This window comes from Miscanthus floridulus, chromosome 10, assembly GCF_019320115.1.
Source record: "Miscanthus floridulus cultivar M001 chromosome 10, ASM1932011v1, whole genome shotgun sequence".
In the NCBI taxonomy this organism is placed as follows: Eukaryota; Viridiplantae; Streptophyta; class Magnoliopsida; order Poales; family Poaceae; genus Miscanthus; species Miscanthus floridulus.
The window spans coordinates 77,310,102-77,332,862 of NC_089589.1; the positions used below are offsets into that span (position 1 = coordinate 77,310,102).

The 22,761-nt window shown below is 43.0% G+C and overlaps 1 protein-coding gene across 1 annotated transcript; it reads left to right on the top strand.

Annotated features, from left to right (window-relative positions):
* Positions 1 to 1,069: 1,069 nt before the first annotated feature.
* Positions 1,070 to 1,651, top strand: LOC136488896 (uncharacterized). The gene has a single exon (XM_066485671.1). The coding sequence runs from the start codon at positions 1,070 to 1,072 to the stop codon at positions 1,649 to 1,651; it is 582 nt and encodes a 193-aa protein (XP_066341768.1).
* Positions 1,652 to 22,761: the final 21,110 nt, after the last annotated feature.

The following is a 22,761-nucleotide window of genomic DNA, read 5'->3' on the forward strand; positions in this document are numbered from 1 at the left end:
CATGGAGGATGTTGCTTCCATTGCACTTGCCTACTACCGAGGTCGACTCTCTGATGATAAGAAGGACGATAGACTCTTGTATTACCCATGCTATCTTCTGAAGGAAAATAGTTGGACCATAGAGGTCGTGGTAAAAGGATCGAAGACTCTTGAGGCCACCGTTGAGTTAAACCGTGAACTTACAAATAAGGTGGGAGCGTTAAAAGGAGAGCTGAAGAAGGCACAAGACATGATCAAAGAATACCAGAAAGAGATCGATGGCCTTAACGCCGAGTTAGGCCATCCCAAGCTATTTGAGAAGTTAGATGAGCCCTCCACCAAGAAGAATGCCGCCCCTTAAGTTTATGAAACCATTGTAATAGGCACGTTTTTAGTATTGTGAGTCGAGTCGAGTCTTTTAAGTGTTTGTGAACTATTGGTGTGCTTGCTGGATTATTATTGTGATTTATGTGTGATTTGGATCTTTGTGATGAGTGCTGGAACTTTGTGGGCATGTCCATGAGTTCCTTAGCTAAAATATTAAGGTTAAAAGTGCTATAATAAATAATTTGGGTTGGTCTATCCTGTCTCTTTGCTTGCTGTTTTCTGGAGCAGTCAGTGATGTTTTGGTTATAACTTTTCACCTGTTCGAGCAATGGTCATGAAATTTTACTGGGAGTATATAGACTTCTGTGTCTTTCCAATGGCACAAGAATCACCTTTTTTATCTGTTCGTATCTGAGAGTTATGACTGTCACAATATGAACTTTTGTGCTGTCTGGAATCTGAGGATAGTTTCTGTTGTGGTCTGTTTTTAATTAATGTAACGTCAGAATCAGAAAATGTGGTCTAAATGAAAGTTGTAGATAATTTCTTAAGCTTTCGAACCATATAAAGATCATCTTATTTGGATGTCTGGAACTCGAGTTATGACAGTTTTTCTGACCTGCTGATTCTACATCACGTCCAGAAATTTTCTGAATTGCTTATCTCTTACATATTGGTGATGTTTCATGTTGGATTACAGATGTCTAGCCATGGAAGAGGTAGAGGACGTGGGAGAGGTGCTCCACCACCCCCACCACCACCCATGACCGCAGCAGAGGTGTTGGCGATGCAAGGACAGTTCATGCAGTCCGTGGTGCAGTTCTTTCAGAACCAACCTATTGGAGCACCAGCACCTCCACCACCAAGAGAAGGGCGGAGGGAATTCATGCAAGGACATCCTCCAGTTTTCTCTCATGCTGCTGACCCCTTGGATGCAGATGATTGGCTACGCGCAGTGGGGAAACAACTCAACATTGCTCAGTGTGATGATCAACAAAAGGTGTTGTATGCATCGGGACAGCTGCAGGGAGCAGCTCAGACTTGGTGGGAGTCATATCAGTCTGCTCGTCCCAACAATGCTCCTGCTATCACTTGGCTAGAATTTGTGAGGGATTTCAAGGCACACCATATCCTAGATGGTTTGATAGAGCTCAAGCAGGAGGAATTCAGATCTCTTAGGATGGGTTCTATGTCTGTTAGTGAGTATCATGACAAGTTTGCTCAGTTGGCTCGCTATGCTCCTAATGACGTGAGAGAGGATGCAGACAAGCAATGTCTCTTCCTCAAGGGAATTTACTATGATCTCAGGTTGCAGTTGGCTAGTAACACATATGCTAATTTCTAGCAGTTAGTGAATCGCGCTATTGTGCTTAACAATATGCGATTGGAGAGGGACAGGACGAGAAATATGAAGGGACATGTCTCTGGAAGCAACACACGCCCGTGCTATAATAATCAGCAGAGGTATCAAGGTCCAGTCAGTCAGTGGAACCGTGGTCAGTTTCCACAAAGCTCTCAGAACCAACAGCAGAATTGGAACCAGCGTACCCCGCAGCAAATGGGCAATCAGACTCCACGCCAGGGAATGCCCAACGATACCCCGATGAAGAGCAGTGCACCTAGTACTCCCAATAGGTGTTTCCGGTGTGGAGATGTGGGACACTATGCTAACCATTGCCCTCAGAAGCTGAATCAATAGACACCTCAGAAGCAGAATAGCAACCAGAAGCCCGCGTACAACAATGGAAGAGTGAACCATGCGGCGCCTGAGACTATGGTTGGAGCACCAGAAGTTATGATGGGTACGTTCAACATCAACTCTATCCCTGCTAATGTTCTTTTTGACTCTAGAGCTTCGCATTCTTTTATTTCACAAGCATTTGTTAGAACACATAGCATACCTTTAATTGCAATGAAGACCCAAATGCTAGTAAATTCACCAGGGGGATCAATACCTACTGCACATTGTTGCCCTTCAGCAAGTCTTACCTTAAGGGGGGTAGACTTCACAGTTAGTCCTATTGTGTTGAGAACTTTTGGGATCGATGTGATTCTAGGTATGGATTGGATGAAAGAACACTGAGCTATGATTCAGTGTCAGGAGAGAGTTGTAGCAGTGACAACACCAAAGGGATATCGAATCAGTGTTGGTGTGACAGTGCAACCACCACCAACAGCTACAATGAATCAACTAGATGATGATGCTAATCCCCAGGACCGTGTTGTGGAGGAGTTTCCAGATGTCTTCCCCGATGATTTGCTAGGTATGCCACCAGACCGTGACATTGAGTTTATAATTGAATTATTACCTGGTACTGCACCTATAGCTAAGAGACCATATAGAATGGGGGTTAACGAATTAGAGGAACTTAAGAAACAGTTGAAAGAGTTGTCAGATAAAGGGTTCATATGTCCTAGTGCATCACCTTGGGGAGCGCCTGTGATCTTTGTTGACAAGAAGGATGGAACACAACGTATGTGTGTGGATTATCGATCTCTTAATGAGGTAACTATCAAGAACAAGTACCTGTTGCCTAGAATCAATGACTTGTTTGATCAGTTGAGAGGTGCTTGTGTGTTTTCTAAAATTGATCTGCGTTCAGGTTATCATCAGTTGAAGATTCGGAGTACTGATATACCAAAAACAGCTTTTACTACGAGGTATGGGTTATATGAGTATACAGTTATGTCGTTTGGTTTGACCAATGCACCTGCCTACTTTATGTATATGATGAATAAGGTGTTTATGGAGTATCTGGATAAGTTTGTGGTAGTATTCATTGATGATATATTGGTATTCTCTAAGACTGAGAATGATCATGCTGAACATCTGAGATTGGTGCTGCAGAAGCTTAGAGAGCATAAGTTGTATGCTAAGCGTAGTAAGTGTGAATTCTGGTTAAGAGAAGTCTCTTTTCTTGGACATGTGGTTTCTAATGTTGGTATAGCAGTGGATCCAGGCAAGGTGAAGGATGTACTGAATTGGAAGCCACCTACTGATGTAAGTGAGATCCGTAGTTTTCTTGGCTTAGCTGGTTATTATCGAAGATTCATTGAAGGTTTCTCCAAGCTTGCTAAACCCATGACAGCCCTGTTAGAGAAGAATGCTAAGTTTGAGTGGTCTAGTAAGTGTCAAGCTAGTTTTGAAGAATTAAAGAAGCGATTGACAACAGCTCCAGTGCTGATTTTGCCTGATCTAAATAAAAAGTTCTCTATCTATTGTGACGTGTCTCGTCAAGGATTGGGATGTGTTCTTATGCAAGAGGGTAGGGTTGTTGCTTATGCATCTAGATAGCTGAGGAAACATGAGTTGAATTATCCTACTCATGATTTGGAGTTAGCAGCTGTGGTTCATGCCTTAAAAATCTGGAGACACTATCTGATTGGGCATAAGAGTAATATCTTTACCGATCATAAGAGTTTGAAGTACATATTCACTCAGACGGATCTAAATTTGAGACAGCGTCGTTGGTTGGAACTGATCAAGGATTATGATCTAGAGGTGCGCTATCACCCTAGTAAAGCGAATGTTGTGGCTGATGCACTTAGTAGGAAGAGGTATGCCAATGAGCTTGAGATGGCACCTGTCCCAAAGGAGTTTTGGGAAGAGCTTCAGCACTTGAACCTTGGTATTGCTTATAATGCTATGGAGATAGAAGTGACACCTACACTAGAGCTTGAGATATGTAAGGGTCAGTTGGAGGATGAGAAACTAAGGGAGATAGCAGGTAATGTAGTGCTTGGGAAAGCTCTAGGTTTCAGCATAGATTAGAATGGGACCCTATGGTTTGGAAAAGAATCTGTGTGCTTGAAGTGAAAGCCATTCGTGATGCAATTCTACATGAAGCACATTATTCAACTTATTCTATCCATCCTGGCAGTACTAAGATGTATCTGGATCTTAAAGAGAAGTATTGGTGGTATGGTCTGAAGAAAGATGTAGTTGAGTATGTTGCCATATGTGATACTTGTCAAAGAGTGAAAGCTGAGCATCAGCGACCTATAGGATTGTTGCAACCTATGAAGATACCTGAGTGGAAGTGGAAAGAAGTTGGGATGGACTTCATAGTGGGGTTACCATGTACTCAGAAAGGTTATGATTCAATATGGGTGATTGTGGATCGTTTGACTAAAGTTGCTCACTTCTTACCTGTCAAGACCACTTATAGAGGACCAAAGTTAGCAGAACTATACATGGAAAGGATAGTGAGTTTGCATGGTGTTCCAAAGAAGATTGTGTCTGATAGAGGTTCACAGTTCACTTCTCATTTTTGGAAACAGGTACACACTTCGCTGGGAAGCTTTGTCTTCTTGTGTCATGCCCCAGACATGACCCTATCAGAGGAGCAGTTAGCGGGGCCACGTCATAGGAGCGTGCTCGATGGGCATAGCCACCAAGCCCCTAGGCCATCCTAAAGGGGTTAGTTAGGGGGTCTTCTTCATTTGGGAACCTATATGTTAGGATCTTGTCAGGAGCCCCCGAGCCCTTTGTGGCCTCACCTGGCTTGATGGCGATGAAGGGCTAGATTCGATCTTTTGGTGACCGAACCCTCCTTGGCAGGGATGACTTTCGCTAGAGAGAGTGATGTGCCCTGCTTGGGGCCTTCTTCTCCAATGTGTTGGGTGTTGCTCGGCTGTTGGGGCCAAGCAGAGATGATGTTGATCCCTTCATGAGTCTATGTTGCATGGGTCTTCGATTTGAGCGAGGGCTCGGTGAAATCATTTGGGAGATGCTGACTATAGGCCTAGGGGCACCATCCTTTTTTATTAGAGCCGACCATGGGCTTGGTGATCAAGAGCATTGGGCTCTAGGTCAGGGCCATCTGATCATCTGGAGCACCATGCCCTTCTAAGGGCTATGATAATAGGTCCCTATCCTCTCGAACTAGCCTTCTAGGGTAGACCCTCTATGGCCATAGATCAGGGAGCTAGAAGCATGTTGAGGCTCGAATGAAGGCCCTTGTTTGGCCCACTGCTCAGTAGCTCCTGACCCAACTCTAGGGAGTTGGTTGGTTTTGGGGGATGCGGCATCTGATTGCCCATCAATTGGGGGGTCAGGTTGATTTGTCTAGGGAGCCAACATAGCCCCCAAGGCTTCTGGGCACACCCCATCCACTAACATCTTGTGCAGGCGGTTTGAAGGCATCTGGGCCATCATGCCTGGTAGAGGAGTTATGATGCGTGCCCCTTGTCGTCCTGTCTCATCTGGGAGATGGGACATCAAGGCCACGTGGAGTAGATCCAGTGGAGGAGCCATGGCACTTGGTGCACATGGATCCGAGCTATCAATGATAGCTAGTGGGCCTAGGGGAAGGTGGATCCCCCAAGTCTTATGAGGAGGCATGCACGGAGTGTACAACATGCGTGGTGGATAGTGGAGTGGGGACTTGACCCGCTGTTAGTAGTTCCCTGACTCCACCTTTACTTCATGGCTGTCATTATGCAACTGCCTAGAGCCGTGCTATAGGGATTGAAGGGATGCCTAGCCGGTTCCTCGGGGCCCTTTCTAACCGTTGATGGCCGATCGGAGGGGCCAGAGCTGCTCATAGCACATCGTCTAGGCTATAAAGGGGAACCCCTAGGGATACAACATCTTCAATCTCTTCCTTCAGCCCCCTCTCTTCTTTTTCCTTAGATCCATCTTTGTTAGCAGTGATGGCGGTGGCGGTGAAGTGCGATGCTTCCCTCCGAGTGAGCTTGGTATTGTCCACCGGGCAACTGCTTCTTCAAGGGTGGAAGGAGTCCAGTGAAGGAGGGGCGACGACATGACGCTAGAGGCATTTGTCACATCCCCTTCCCTAGAAGGTGTAAGGGCTCCAGCGAGGTCACTGGAGTCCTTGTTCCCTTTAATGGGGGATGGGGGTTGTGACATGTCGATCGCTGCCCCTTCATCTCGGGGACAGCGAAGGAGGGCTAGCCCTGCTGATGGTGTGACAGTCGATGTCGCCCGACCTAGGGCCTTAGGGAGGAGCCCTGAGGTCAGCCCTCCTACCCAAGCCATGCCCACCACAGGCCGCAACCCAGAGGTCTAGTGCGCCCTATGGTCTTTGCCGCCATATAGGCGGCAGTAGATCGCGGTTTCTGGTGTCATATATTGTAATTGGGTCGTTCCCAATTAATAAAATGAAATTTCTTTCATTTGTAATCCCATTTTTCTCTTGAGTCATGCTCAAAGACTTATTTGTCATTGGGCTGGGCTATTACGATGATGGCCTCGTTGGCCAAGATCGCCGTGCCTGTGCTGCTAATAGGTAAGTCTGTGAGAACCTTGGGTTTACAGTTGTTCCATGCCCCGGTCATGTCCCTTAGAGGGGAGATCCTTGGCTTCCTGACCAAGCCACTTGTATAGCTCACAAGCCTGTCTATCGGTACTCGAGGGCTCACTACCTCCCTTGTTGGGTCACCATGAGTGCCTCTAAGTCAGTACTCAGACATCGTTCATCCAAATAGTTAGGGCACTTCTGAGCGCTCAGCTACAGCCATGTGGGCTCATCTCTTGAATATCCCTCACACTTTTAGTTGCTTTAGGCAACCTTGAAGCCTAGTGGGCCGACCTTAGAATCCTAGGTGATGCCCCTTCTTGGGGGCCCCTAGACCAGCGTGCGGTGGGGGTGGAACAATCCGATGAAGGATCAGGAGATAGGTAGATACCTGCAAAGAAAACGTAATGGACACAAGAGACGGGAAAGAGGACATAGCTGGTAACATGATGGCCGAGGCCACTCTGTTAGCACCTTACCAATCTTTTGCCTGCTCCTCCTGCTCCATTCACCTGTCCTTGCCTCGCTCGAGGGCCTACTGCAGTGGTTCTCCTTCAAAAAGGTTAGCAGATGGTTAGCTTAGTTGATCCTATGGCATGGCTGAGCTACCACAGTGGCCGCTCAGGTTAAAGAAGATAATGACTGAAGCAAGCGAAGTAAGAGGGTTAGGAGGATGGGACTTATCTTGGTTTTTTTGTTGGAGAGGTAGGCCAGTGAAGGAGGTGGGTAGGTGGGTCATTGCTTGGGAGACATCACTTCTAGGTGGATGGTTCAGCAATGGCCTTCCCTCTTGGGGAAAGGTCAAAACTCACCTCGATCGGGTCAGCCCCTTCTGGGGGACTAAGCGCCTAGATGGAGGGGCCAGCCGAGCCACCACTGCTGCTAGGAATATTGGGCGCCTCGCCGATGATCGATCGGTTGAGCACCGCCGCTACCTTGGTTGCTTCCTCTACTGGTGCCCCTTCTATGTCACATCCTAGGCCATCAGGAGTGCAGGGGTCGATGAGTGTGGCCGCTTGGGCGACGTAGTGTTGCTTGCAGTAGTAGGCTTTCTTGGAGCTGCCCTCGATGGTGATGACCCCCTTCAGGCATCTTGAGCTTTAGGTAGGTGTTGTTGGGGATGGCCATGAACTTGGTGAATCACGATCGACTAAGGAGGGTGTGGTAGACGTTGGGTAAGTCAACCACCTTGAAGGTGAGTGGCTCCTTGCGGAAGTTGTCCGGTTGGTTGAAGGTGACATTGAGCCGGATGCACCCGAGGGGCACGGCTTCCTTCCCTAGCACGATCCCATAGAATGACGCCTTGCTTGGCGCAGGCTACTCTGAGGGATGCCCATCTTATCAAGGGTGCTAGCATAGAGTACGCTAAGGCCGCTCCCCCCATCCATCAGCACCTTGGAGAGGCTTGTGGTACACATGATTGGGATGACCATGAGCGGCTAGCACCCCGGATGAGGGACGTAGTTAGGGTGATCTTCTTGGTCGAAGGTGATGGCCGTCTGGGACCATTGGAGCCACATCATGGAAGCAAGGGTGTGAACTATGTTCACCTCTTGCTTAGTGATGTAGCGCTGCTCGGCCTAGATTCATACACCTGGGAGCCACCAAAAATCATGAGGCAGCGCTCGGCCTCGAGGAACTCATTGTCTTCTTCTTGGGCACCATCTGCTGGGTCACTGGCCTTTGGGACAAGCTTTTAGGCCTTGCCCTATTGGACGAGGGTGTTATAGATGTAGCCCTTCATGGTAGCGCAATCCTTGAGGAGATGCTTCGCTTGCCCCCCGTGGAACGGGTAGGGGGGACTTGAGTGCTTTCTTGAAGTGTTCCGGGTATGCACCACATCCGTGGGGTTAAGGTCTAGCGGCGTGGATGGCCACAGCCACCATCTCCTCCCCATGGTGCTTCCAGTCTATGTTCCACTTGTCACGGCGTCGCTGGGACAAAGTGGGATCGTCGCTGACGTCACCACCACTGAGGTGGCTGGCGACATTGGCTTTCCTGCTGAAGTTGGCTTGGACCACCTCCTGGCCGGTGTCACACTACATGGCAACATCTAGGGGCTCCCACATCATGCGCGGGGTTTCATAGATGAGCGCATGGACAAGCACCTCATAGGTTCTATCGTAGATGAAGGCATTGATCACATCGGCGTTGGTGATGTTTGGGAGCTCATTGTGCTTCTTGGAGAAGCGTTGAATGTACTCCTAGAGGGTCTCATCAGCCCTCTGCCTACAGTTGTGGAGGTCCCAGGAATTCCTTGGGTGGGTGTAGGTATCCTGGAAGTGGTCGATGAAGACCTAATGGAGATCACCCCAATAGCGAATGCTACCAGGCTCAAGCTACTCGAGCCAAGCTCTGGTCAAGCTCGATGTTGATGGTCGTTAACACCAATTATAAACCATCAACATATCCTACATATGTACTTAATTCCATCACCAAACATCGGTATAGGTGTTTAAACAAATGAATTCCACTAGCTTTCATAAATATTTGTATGTAGGAGTATTTATCCAGAAAACAGCTCCTGGGACCACTATTATACACTCGAAACAAGCAAAACGACGACAACAAGTGATTCAACCTATGAAAACTATGAAAGACAACTCTAGAAGGTTCCAGAAGACACCATGCCGAAGCTTGGCCCAAACGGCCATGAAAGTGGGCCGACCGTCCTACCACGGAGCTCGCTCGCCCTCCACCGCTTCATACTCCTTCCTACGATCTACACCATTGATTTTAAGGTGGTGTTAGGTCAGTTTATCCAATGGTGGTCGAGGGAGTTGACACGGATCAATGATGTGGTGATTCCTTGCCTCCTACTCCACCTCGATTCCTTGCCCTCTACTCTACCTCAGCCTATATATAGCAGCCCCTACCCCCTCCCTAGAGCCATACTAAAACCCTAATTCATATCCTCCTCATCCGGATCAGAGCCAGCTCTCAAGATGTAGAAGTAGAATAGCCCTAGTTGAGAGTTAGGGAGAGTTGATCCATGCTCAGGTTCTAGAGAAATCTTCGGAGGTCGGGTGTATCTTTGTATCTTACTTTTGCAAGACTTATGCTTTAATATAGTTATCTTCTCTATTCACTTTTATGCCTTTCATGTGTATGGTTAGTATAGTTATCATACTTTAGCATGGGATCTTCGCTCGCATCGAGTGCTCTAGTTATTATATGTGATTAGAGTAGTAATTAGTATCATAGATGTGGTGTCTAAACTATGAGCTACCTGAGATTGCACCTAGCCCCACAGATAGTTATGGTAGCCCTAGGTGCTGACAACCATGATGGCCGATGTAGTCCACCACGTTTGGGTTGGTGTTTGTTGGACCATAGCCGTAGCTTCCTAGTCCCTTTCTCATCCCCTTCTATGGCTAGTGTTCCGATGTCCCAAAGTGCTATTGTGTGTGATCGCTATATCTACCCATGCTTTAGTCATACCCTCTAGTCTAAACAAGAATAGAACCGAAGTAATAGAGAAGTATTTAGGAAACTTGAACTCAACCATTGTCCTCTCAGTTTAGCTAGACTGCTCGTTTATATACCGTGGAATTCTCCTATGTGTGTTATTACTCATAATTCTTATCATCATCAACACCTACCCCCACTTTGCTTTAGTTAGTATACTAGTTAGTAGATACATGATGGTGAACTATCAACTTTTTTAACCATTGTTTCCCTGTGGATAAATACGATACCTTGGAATAGTCCTAGGTGAAAGCTACAGCGGTATCCGTGCGCTTGGGATTTTTCTATGTGGATTTAAAAATACCAACAAGCTTTCTAGCATCGTTGCTAGGGAAACAATTGGCGTAAAGATTTTGATACTAGCTTGATATCTACTAATCTAGTTATAGCTAGCTTTTGTGGGATTACCCTTATTCTATTGAATTGTCGAAAAGACAAGATATCAGACGCCGTTGCGACCTTTCAATGAGTTTCAACAAAGAAAGAAGAAACATTGAAGAACCTAGGGTGTCTGAACGTTCATGATCCATCAACACTGGAACTCTGCCATCTCACAGGTTTGTATAGACATATATATATATATATATATATTATTCTAACCATGTGTAGATTAGAGAAAATGGTCGCCATCAAAAGAATTCAAATCACATCTTATGTGACGGATACATAGTCTTCACTACTCACAAATCCCATTATGAGTCATGGTAAGTATGATCAAGAAAGGTGAGATAGTCTTGCTCATGGACTTTAAACTTGATGAGTAGTTATCTTTTAATTATTGCATTCCATTGCATGTTTACTTTGAATAATCCATACATACACTTTCGCTTAGTTTAAGTTTTCTCATTTTAAATCCATAGCATGTTTAGTTCCTTGCTTACATCCATGTCACTTGCATCTTTATTGAAAAATATAAAAAAATATTACTCACCATGTTTAGTTCCTTGTTTACATCCATGCTCCCTTTCATCTCCATTTGAATAAATCTCTATAGTGCTTTCATGCTACCTTTATCTGTTATAGTATGCTTTGGTTTGGAAGTACTCACATACTTCCATAGGCTTTTAAATTAAGCATGGTGCTTAGGTTGAAACACCTTCCTTAATCAAAATTAGACATGGAGTCTAGTTTGGTTATTGAACTAAAAATTGCTAGTGTAGACATTGGATATTTTGTTGGACTAACCCATGCAGAAAACTCTCAAATTTAATCTGGATAAGTCAAAAGATGAATTCACATTCAAGATGAATCAAGGCATGTGATGAACTCCAATAACTTTGCGCAAACAAGACCTAGCTCATTCTTCATGGAAGGAAGAACTGTGAGTATAAAGGTTTATTCACTTATCTTTTGTTGCAAGTTATCTTTGCCTTGAACCATGCTAGAATGCAACAAACACATAGAAATTGCTATAAGAACATGATAAACAAAATCTATGCTAAGATAATTCTAAAAAAGCACATCCTTTCATTAGCATAGAGGAAAATCACAAAAATTATGGACAACAACCCGTGTTTCAAATTTGTTATATTCCCTCGGGTATGTGTCTATTAACATTTTGCAGGAAAGAATGAATATAAGCTATGCCCGTTCATGGTTTGATATGAATCTGCAAACCCCAAACCACCACTTCCATGATGAAATAAAGAAGGAGATAAGTGCCATAAAAAGGATCTACAATAAAAGCACTCACTCATTGGAAGTGAACGAACAATGCGACAGGCCATGAGGAATGTTGAAAACACCCTAGCATTGAGTCTTCCCATAAACTCAAGCTAGGATGACAATGTGAAGCAAGGTACAACTCACCTCATATTAGCCAAGCTAAGACTACTTTCATCATCTTTGAAGACACCATCTTGCACATTGGCGACAAGGACAAGGATGACGAGATGCCATTTACATCATGGCATGCATCCTTGTGGCAATAAACATCAATCAATGGTGGACTACTGACTGTGTCTTGAAAGACCATGAACAACCATGGATGTGAGACGACATCCCTTAGTCATTGGAAATGAAGCTTTCATGCAGTACCAATGAGGTTCCTTCTTTGACCATCAAGATGGCTGGCGTATCGCCAACAAACAAACAAGAACAACTCTCTGCCATGCCGTTAGACAATCAAGGAGGAACTTGAGTTTGCATCTCTAATGAACCCCAACTCATCAACCAAGAATCAACAAAAATCAAGAAGGGTTCATGGAAGAATAGAATGCAACTATCTACATCCTCATCTCTAGGATCAGATGGTGCAAAGAAAAGCTAAAAGCAAGGGAGAGGTCCTGCTCAATGGACCTAAAACCATGAGTTATTGCCGATAGTGTTGAGTGACATAAAGGTCCAAGTGAGGGGGAGGAAGGCTGACTTTTCTATAGTAGATACAATAATGCTCTTCTTCCTCCCAGGCTCCCGATGCTTTGACACGCTAGTTTGCAATCTCTCTGCTTAATATTGCTTTGTTTCTACAAGTTTGAATATATTTACAAATTTCATATATGAAAATCAAACTTAAGATATAAATTAAAATCAATCCTTGCGATAAGAAGTTTTTGCAACAATTGAGGCACATTATTTAAACATAGGATAAAGATTCTATGCTAATTAAAATGTTAAAACCAATTATGTTGTAGCGTAGAAGATGACCTTTAGCTCTATGACAACACTATCCTTGTTTCAAATTATTTGTACATCCCTTTGGGTATGTATTGTCCACTAATCTTTGGCCAGAATGAAACAATGAATGAGGAAGAAGGTCCAAACAAAATGCCAAGATTCACAAAAGAAAGAAGAAAAAAATGGCATCATAAAAGAATGAGAAAGAAGGAGTGCGATATAGGAGACAAGATGCTCATGAATAGCTCAAGCAAGGAAAGCTTCAAAACAGGAAGAAAGGATCACCATAGTCATATACCTTCATCACATGGTGTCATCACGCTCCAATAATGAAGGTAACATCTTAAGGTAAGTGGTCATCATTTTCCTCTTGATCTTGGCTTGCATATAAATGAAGAAACAAACATGTTTGAGTTACAACTTTGCTTGATCCAACTTGATTAACTCAACATGTCTTATTCCTTAAGCTTGTTCATAGCACCACTTTCTTGATCTCATAGTCTTAATCAAATGAGCTAAAATATTGCATATCTTATCTTTTGGAAGGTGATAGTCATAATCATGTAAGGTTTGATACATTATAGACAGTCCTTCCATAGGTTAAGCAACTCCACTCTTATTGACAAATGTATTGAAATGCCACATTAATACTCATCCTTCTGATCTTATCACCCATGTTGTAAGAATGAATGCACATAACATCAACTGTAACATGATTCGATGTGCCTAGGCTAGAAAAAAAATAGTAAATAAAGTTTTGGTTCTATTGGTGTCTTCCCACCAACAGAACCCATGCACTTGATCTCTACCTTGTCTTTATGAGCAGAACACACTTCGAGCAAAGTGCAGGGGAGTTGATCCCCCAAATTCTATAAGTGACAGTTCTGAAATGGCAATAATGATGCACACAAGATGTCGCCAGCTTCTACTACTAATGCCTGAACAAGGAGGGAGAACAAGTCAAGAAAGATGAACTTGTCGTACTAAAATCAAATTTAAAACCAAGATGGGTTTGACAAAATAAGGTGGCATCACCATTGGAAGCACCACTACTAGAGGCACCACCTCAAGAATCCTCATCTTCAAGAGCAAACTGAGGTACAATGCACTTCCACAGCTATCAAGGGCAAGATCATGAAGCAACCTCAAGTTGGCATCAGGGAGGACGCATGTCTTTCTCTAGACGAGGGTATTATGACTCTTAGGAGGCCTTCCACCTCTTCGATAATAGACTCACAACCATTGAAGAGACAAATACTACCCTACAAGGTATGTTACACAATCACTATCACAGAACCTGGATGCGCCCCCTAATGGGCCCAAACACAATACACGGTCCAACGGACCAAAAGAAGGTGTCGTAGCACCTTGGCAGATTCTGGATGCTGACTTGTTTTGACGATTCCCGTTGATTACGAAGAGCTTTTGACATGAAACCACTTGGATTGGCTTCCTTATCAAATTATCTTTCCATCCGTATGTGGATCATCGAAAACGGAGTCTAGATGCATCCTAGGTGACTAGTTAAGGCAGACTGGTCCTAGAGACCGAGGCAGACTCGAACTTGAGTTGCTTTGGGCCTCCACCTCGGGGACTCGAATCGAATTAGCCTCGGGCCTCCTTCTTGACTTGGACACCCTTTCTATCCTCCTTCTCCTCCATCCCGTGTGCCAAACATGGTCATATGCATGGGTGTCATGTCCTCATCATCCTCCCCTTCTTGATGAAAAGCCGTCCTCGTCGTCGATTGTGCTTGAAACTGATCATGCACAACATAAAGGAGAACGGGGTTGCAAGGACAAAGAAAACTGAAATAATTGTGAGAAGGAACGTGACCATGTTTCCAAGTTTCTAGCATGTCATCTCACATAAAAATTTCAGCTAGCATGTAGACTCCATGATCCGAATGCACACGATGTATATCAACACTATCCTGCAAAAGATTAGAACTAACCAAAGACAATGCAGGAATAGATGGTCGAGCAAACATAGGTAGCAACCAACAATGCTCCCATTCTTGGAAGTGAACTTGTTTCTTTAAGGAACATGAGAAAATGTTTGTATTATTATGGCTGCCCTCTAAACGATCATAATCTTGTACAACAAAAGGAGAATTCATATTATTACAAATGTATACTCGATGTATCATATATTGTCCCTTATTGTTATATCTGCCAATAACATGATATGTGTGTTTAGAAAACCAAGGCAAATTAGCATATTTAAAAAGGCTCTCTTCCAAACAATCTAGGTTACACAAAACATCAAATTCAATGTAACCCAAAGTATGTAAAGAAGACAATAGTTTGAACTCATCAATTTTAGTAGCAATATGAATAACATGTTTATTTTCAGCACAAGTCACTGGTTCCAAAACATGTAAAACTGAAGCATCTTCAACCAATTCATCTTTGTCACAAGGAACATCAAGCAAATTATCATGGGACAAAGATAAATCAAGAGAGGGTTCCACTAACAATTGCTCTATGATAGCATGGTTTGTGGAAAAATTTAGTACATTAAGACAATTTTCACCTTCCGTGAGTGTAGGACCATGGCCATTACCTGTGTTCTCAGCAGGAGTAATAGGTGCATTGTGAAGTGATGGTTCTGAATTTGCATATGAGGTTGTGAGCTCCTCATTTTCTTCCACGTCATCCTCTCACTTATGTACATTATTTTGCAGTAGGTTAGTCATAGCAAGAGGAATAACAACAGACTCTTCCTCTAAATGGTGCACCTCAGCATATGAAGTTAAAATAGGAGGTGGGTTAACAAAGGTTTCTCGCATAAGAAGTTTCATATCATTCCAAGTTTGAGGTTTATCAGAAGGATGTAAAGACTCCCACCAAGATAAAGCAGAATGTCATAAAACACTAGCTGCATTTTTTACCTTTCTCCTTGGACACATAAAGTGAGTAGCAAATATGTTATCGATGGCAATTTCCCACTCCATGTACTCATCAGCACCTATACCATCATAAGTCGATGGATACAAACAACCTGCCATTGTAAACACAAAAACAGGAACAAACGGTGAAAGTTATCCCTACCAAATGACTACGTGGTTGTAGTGGTGTCACTTTTCATAGCAAGTGGAAGCGTCTTACCAAGCTCTTACAAAGTTCTTACCAACGCAAGCAGTGGGCGGTACAACTGATGGCTAGTTCGTGATACCTATGAGGCAGTGGTACCGAGATTGCAAAGCCCTTTTTCTATACTGATCTGAAGAATTTGTGGAGCTTGGAAGGCAAACAAAGAGTAATATGTATATGTGGCACATAAGTCAGTAACAGAAAGTAATGCTGAATTATAGTCCAAAGTACTTGTTCTCATTGCTGGTTTAAAATGCTCCAAGTACCAGGTGTGTAACAAACAAGCAAGTATGATGGATAGCAAGGAGACAGGTGTGTGAAAAACAAGTATGGTGGATGAACACAGCAACACAAACAAGGAACCAGATAGCACACGCTAACACAACTCACTTTGGTCTTCTCTATGTGCTCCTCTAAATATTATTCCTCTTTTGCCTCTCTCTTTTTTCTATTTTTGGGCTGTCATTGTTTTTTGGGAAATTTTGACTTTTTTATTTTATTTTTTGATATTTTTTCTTTACTTAGGAGCACAAAATAAGTAACCATAGAAAATATGAGCTGAAACAAGTGAAAGACGTGGCTTGAGGAATTTTTAGAAAACTTGCTCAAAATCGATAGAAACCTTGTGACCACAAAAAGAGAATCTTGTGACCACTTTTTGACTAATTTAAAATTTTCAAACCCCGATAAATCAGGGATGGACGGATCCAAAAAAAATTTCTGATTGATTTTGATATATGGAACGTCGAAATCCGATTTCGTATGCAAAAACTAGACCAGTTTTAAGAATTGGCTCCGAATTAGAGGACAAAACGGGAACAATGTGCGCAAAACTGGTCACAACAGCAAAGATTTGATGGAAACGATGGGGGAAAACACATGAACTAGACTCTAACATGACCTAACCAGCAACAAGACCTCGACTAGGACACAAACTCAACACGACGGACTCTGAAACTGAAATATGCAAAGGCTATGGCGCGGAAGGTTCTAGGACAGGAAAAACGAGTATGGCACTAGACTATGGGACAAATGTGAAACACTCAAACTAGGGAATAAATGTGAACCTTACGGTATACCTTAGCTCTGATTACCACTTGGATTGGCTTCCTTATCAAATTATCTTTCCATCCATATGTGGATCATCAAAAATGGAGTCCAGATGCGTCCTGGGTAACCAGTTTAAGGCAGAATGGTCCTGGAGGCCGAGGTAGACTCGAACTTGAGTTGCTTTGGGCCTCCACCTCGGGGACTCAAACCGAATTAGCCTCGGGCCTTCTTCTTGACTTGGACACCCTTACTGGCCTCCTTCCCCTCCATCCCATGCGCCAAACATGGTCATATGCATGGGTGTCGACCAATTTATAAGAGTACAAGTACAATGGCAGCCCGCAAGCGGTCGCACTGTCATACTTGAACCCATATAAATCCAGTAGTCCATCGAGTACCACGACGGGTCTCGATAAATGATTCACAACAACCAAGATCGTACATGATTCAACATACATGTCGCATATTACATAAAGTTCACAGATACATTTCTATCATCAGAGTATGAAACAAAGTTATTACAAACCAAGTTTGATAGATAATAGTGGAAGCAAATTAAGTTTGAAAGTAGCATTTGCCAACATAGTTTAATACAGTGCCAACATACGATCACAGTCCACAAAAGCATGTAGAAGGATTAATAAAGAAGCCTACCCAAGGCTTACTCCTCATCCACAGTGGGATAGAAGCAATTCTTGCAATAACCATGATACACAGTGCCATCTACAACAATGAGAAATAAAACCCTGAGTACGAGAAGGTACTCAACTAGACTTACCCGTCATAAACCAGAAATAAAATGACTCCAAGGATCATGCAAGGCTATATAAGTGGAGATAGCTTGACAACATTTTACATAAAAAACGATTAACTCAGTTATACAATTATAATTCTGTTATCAAGTTAATTATGACTATACAACTCTAAATTAACAACTATTCTGCGGCAAACATGTGGTATATCATTTTAAGAACATACAATAGTAACCATAGCAGGTATTGTAATTCTATGTTTATCCGAACCATCATATTCCATAATACAATTACTACGATTTTGGGACTAGCCAAGTTTCTCACTATCTGGGAGAGACGGCGATTCAAATTGATTTCAACCAGCTAGGAATTTATTCCTAACACAAACCTAGGCAGACTAGATCAACAATCACCTTAGGTCACCTTTGGTACAACTCAAGTACACATTTCATGGGTTTGCCCAGTGTCGCACAATTAGGGACAACCAAATGCCAGGACGTTCAGGCCCAGCCTGCCCTTGGGCTTAGTCTGGCTCCCCACACATGCCTTACTACCATCTAGAGTGCGCACTCTTATAGAGCGGGGCCTGGCCTGAGTTGAGCTACTCGGCTTCGCAGTCGGAATGAGTTATCCAGCTAGCTAAGTGATAGGCTTACGTTTAATCTTGTTAGAGGCGCCAACAATGGTACAGTCCTTAACTGGCACAGATAGAATCACATGAGTCAACCTACACATAGACTCCATCCAGCCTTGATTTACTTTTACCCCATGATTCTTTTCCACGATAACAAATATAGCCAACCGGGCTTCGGTATCCACCTATATCTCGCAGGTGACAGGAAATCACCCTGACTTCTACCGGTCTAAGCATGGCTAAGCATATATTTGATCCTGGACCTATATAGGGTTAAAGGTATATTTCTGGACAAGGAATTTATATGCATCAAGTGGTTCCAATCAACTCTTATAACCTAATGCATCAATCATAAGGACTTGAGTAATATTTTGTAAAGTACTGGGAGACTTAGAATGCTCCGGGGCTTTGCCTTTCAGAAAGGAAGTGGGGCAGTGGTCAGGGCACTCTGAAAGCTCTTTTGGGGTCTACTCCTTGTCCTTTGGGAGCTGCGGCTTGAGGAATCTCCTGCTGGTCCCCTTCCTCTCCTTCGTTGAACTCCAACAATGTTATCTCCTCTGTCGATCCTAGATGCATGAGTATGGCATAAGATATTGCGAATGCATACATGCTGACAAGTATAGTATGATGATACATGATGAATGGCATTCTTGTAAGTATTCTTAACAGCATGGTCGTTAAAGTAATAACAAGTGCATCACATTTTACTGAGTATGTGCATATCTCTTCTTGATTATTTAATCAACTACTTCAACAATTCATTTACTATACCACAAAACAGCAGCTACTTGTTTTACTCATAACTGAAGTTCTACTTTTCCAAATGTGGTGATCTTGGACTTTCTAGAAAGCTTATAAAATTATCTACAACTTTCTTTTAATACTCTCACTGTGATTCAAGAGTTATGTAGGGCAAACAAATCATTCAATCAAATCTATCCAGAAAGTAAACCTTTTGGACAGCAAAGTTGTAATAGCTAGAACTTAAAAACCCTATGGCTGTGAAAATTTAACACAAGGTAGATTAGTAAGTTATCTACAACTTTGTTATTAACAAGTTTTACAGCAGAGAGCATTATCCATATGAAATCATCCACACAATGAAAACTATACATGCAGCCTTGTATTTGAATGATAAAGCGATAATTAGTTATTTGTATACAATCAATGGCTTCTAAGCCTTACCATTGACATCAATAGTTACTATGCATCATAAGAACCATAGAAAACATCATGCTTAATCACAATCTAATTATTTAAATGCCTTTATTAATTTAATTAAATAATTAGGGTAAATAATAAACATATACTAAAGCTGCATCATAAATTCTCAAAAATTTACAGTGGCTTATTAGTGCTACCAATAGACTACTGTAAAAGTTTCATGACATTTGACCAAGCAAAACATCTTATGCAAAAATGACAAGGCATAAAGGCTTAAAATAGCATAAATAGGAAACCCTAATGAAAAGTGTCAAGCAATAGATCTTATATTTTTCTCAGCATCCATATGGTACTAGGACAACCTGCAAAAAATTTCATGAGTATTGGATTCACAAATAATTTATAAAAATTCACACAAGGATCACCTAATTATAAAAGGAAAATCTATAACTAAAAATCTATTCATGCACTGACCCTCAAATTTTTACCAGAGCTTATACTTATCAAGAAAAGCTCACCATATAAAGTTCATAAATTTTGGAGCAGAGGAACTCTAGATATAAATTAAACAAGATTGCATACATTTAAAAACACATTTCAAGTTTTATTTTAAATCTTCCAGAAACTCTACTACAAATGCTAATATCATTTTTTTCTAAATACTAAACTTCACCAAGATCCTAACAAAATTTGAACCACCAAATTTGGATCTCCCATACTCTAGATATAAATTTTACAAAACAACATGAAATCTAGAATTAATTGAGCTATCCTCCTACTCTACAGTCACTGACAGGCGGGGCCCGCTGGTCAGTGAACCCATGCGTGAGTGAAACGAAATAGGGTAGCGGTGCTGCTCAACGCTTGCGTGGCCAGAGTTCGTCGACGGTGAGCTTCACCGGCGACGACATGTGGACCTACGTGTTCTACAGAGCAACATGCGTCTAATGACCTAGGTGGTGGCGGTGAAGGTGTGGCGGAGCATGCTTGTCGCTGGCCATGGTGGCACGGTGGCGCTGCTCAACAGTGCGCTGGTCATCACTGGCCACGGCGAAGCCAGGTGAGGAGTGCTATAGCAACATGGTGACCAGGCGAATCTATTTAGGCGTCCTATGCAGCTTGAGGTTCTCTGACGAAACATGGCACGGCGGCGGCCATGGCGGAGCTCCGGCAGAGGCACACCCATGGTGGTGCAAGGCGAAACATGGCTTACCAACGGTGTGGCTGTGGACGCTGCAGTGTAGGAAAGGTAGAGCAGAGTGAGGCGGAGCTCTGAGTGCAACTGATTGGAGAATGAGGCGGCGGTGAGCGTAGGCAGGCTCAGTGGAGTGGCTACGATGGCGATAGCGAGCGTAGTGAGCAAAGGAGAGCGAGGAGGCGGGTGAGGGTGAAAGGCCAGCTCGGTGGTGACTTAAGCGCGTCGTTGAGGTCGTGCTGGCCGTCGAGGCCTGATGAGCGGCCCCGGTGCTGGCGTACGGCCGCCAGATGGGGTGCGTGGCCATGGCTGGCCACCACACGGTGGGCAGCGCCTGTTGGTAGGTCGGCCACCGAAGGCCGAGCAAGGTGGCCATCAGAGCCTGAATCCGAGCCTAACGACGTAATTTCATGGCGATCAAACTGCAAACCCGTAGCTCCATAGTGCAAACAATCTAAATGAAACTTGTAGACCTATGTACCAGCTCCAATTACTCTTAAAGAATCATGTGCTAATTCTCAACTAAAACCGAGTAATATCATCACCAATGTGAGCTTGTCAGCCCTGTCAGTCAACCTGACTTTGCTAAGTGTTGGAAATAGTGCATTATGGAATTTTGTGAGCCTAATTAAGCATGTTAGGATCTAAACTAGTCTATGACCCAAAAATAAAAGTTGTTCCCCTTATCAAATACTACAACTTTGCTTTAGTGACCACCTCCATGCAAGGTCTCTATCATATGGTTCAAACTTGGTTAAACCCCTTACATTCAAAAGATGACTTATACATGAACCATGACTTAGTGACCAATTTAGCCCTAACCATGAATACCAAAGTTGTTCATAATGAAATACTAAACATGTTTAAGCTATTTGTAAGGTCACACAATCATTTCATGCATTGGTTACACATAAAGCTCTCTAGGTCAACATGCATAGCATCACTTAAGTACTTGATCATGGTAAGTGATCTTCATGAACATTGTTTCACTAGTCATCCTAAGTATAGCTATGATGTTTTAGTGACTCACATCAACCATTTACATGTATTCACTCATGATCATATGCATATATACAAAGAAACATAAAATATCAAGCATGTTTCATATGTTTCAATCACATGTTTCAAATGTAAGAGCTCAAATATGAATGCTTGATGCTCATGCTCATGCAATGCAAGTCAATTTATGCAAGGCTAACACCTAGGGTGTTACAACCCCTCCCCCTTATGAAAATCTCATCCTGAGATTTGCATGACCTACCATTCTTGGAAAAAGGTGGGATAAACTTCTCGTAAATAATCCTCTCATTCCCACGTAGCATCTTGTTCACTATGATTGTTCCACACCACCTTATAGAACTTAATGATCTTACTCCGTGTTACTCTTTCCATCTCTTCTAACACTTGGATTGGCTTTTCTTCGTAGGTCAAATCCAATTGAAGCTTTATGTTGGTGGGTGCAATAGCTTCTTCAGGTACACAAAGACATTTCTTCAACTGAGAAACATGGAAGACATCAAATATTGCACTCATCTCTGGTGGAAGTTGTAACTTATAAGCGACATTTCCCTTTTCGTTCCATAATCTTATATGGCCCTACATATCTAGGCGCAAGCTTCTTTTTCACTCCAAATCTCTTCACCCCTTTCATGGGTGATACTTTCAAGTATACATAGTCACCCACTTCAAAAGTCAGTGGTCTTCTTCTTCTATCAGCATAACTCTTTTGTCTTGATTGAGCTGCCTTCATATGTTGTTGGATAATACGTACTTGCTCTTCAGCTTCATTGACAAAGTCAATACCAAAGTATCTCCTTTCACCGGGCTCAATCCAATTCAACAGGAGTTCTACATTTTCTGTCGTACAAGGCTTCAAACGGAGCCATCTTGATGCTTGCTTGATAACTGTTGTTGTAGGAGAACTCAGCTAAAGGTAAGCCATTTCTCCCATGAACCCTTGGAAGATATAACACAAGCTCTTAGCAAATCTTCTAAGATCTGGTTCACTCGCTCAGTCTGTCCTAAAGTTTGCGGATGGTATGCTGAACTTCTAATCAATTTAGTCCCCAAGGCCTAGTGTAAGTGTTCCTAGAAACAAGCTATGAACTATGGTCCTCGATCGGAGATTATGGTCCTGGGTACCCCATGTAGCCTAACAATCTAAGAAACATACAACTCAGCATATTTCCCAACTATATACCTTGTGTTCACAGGTATAAAA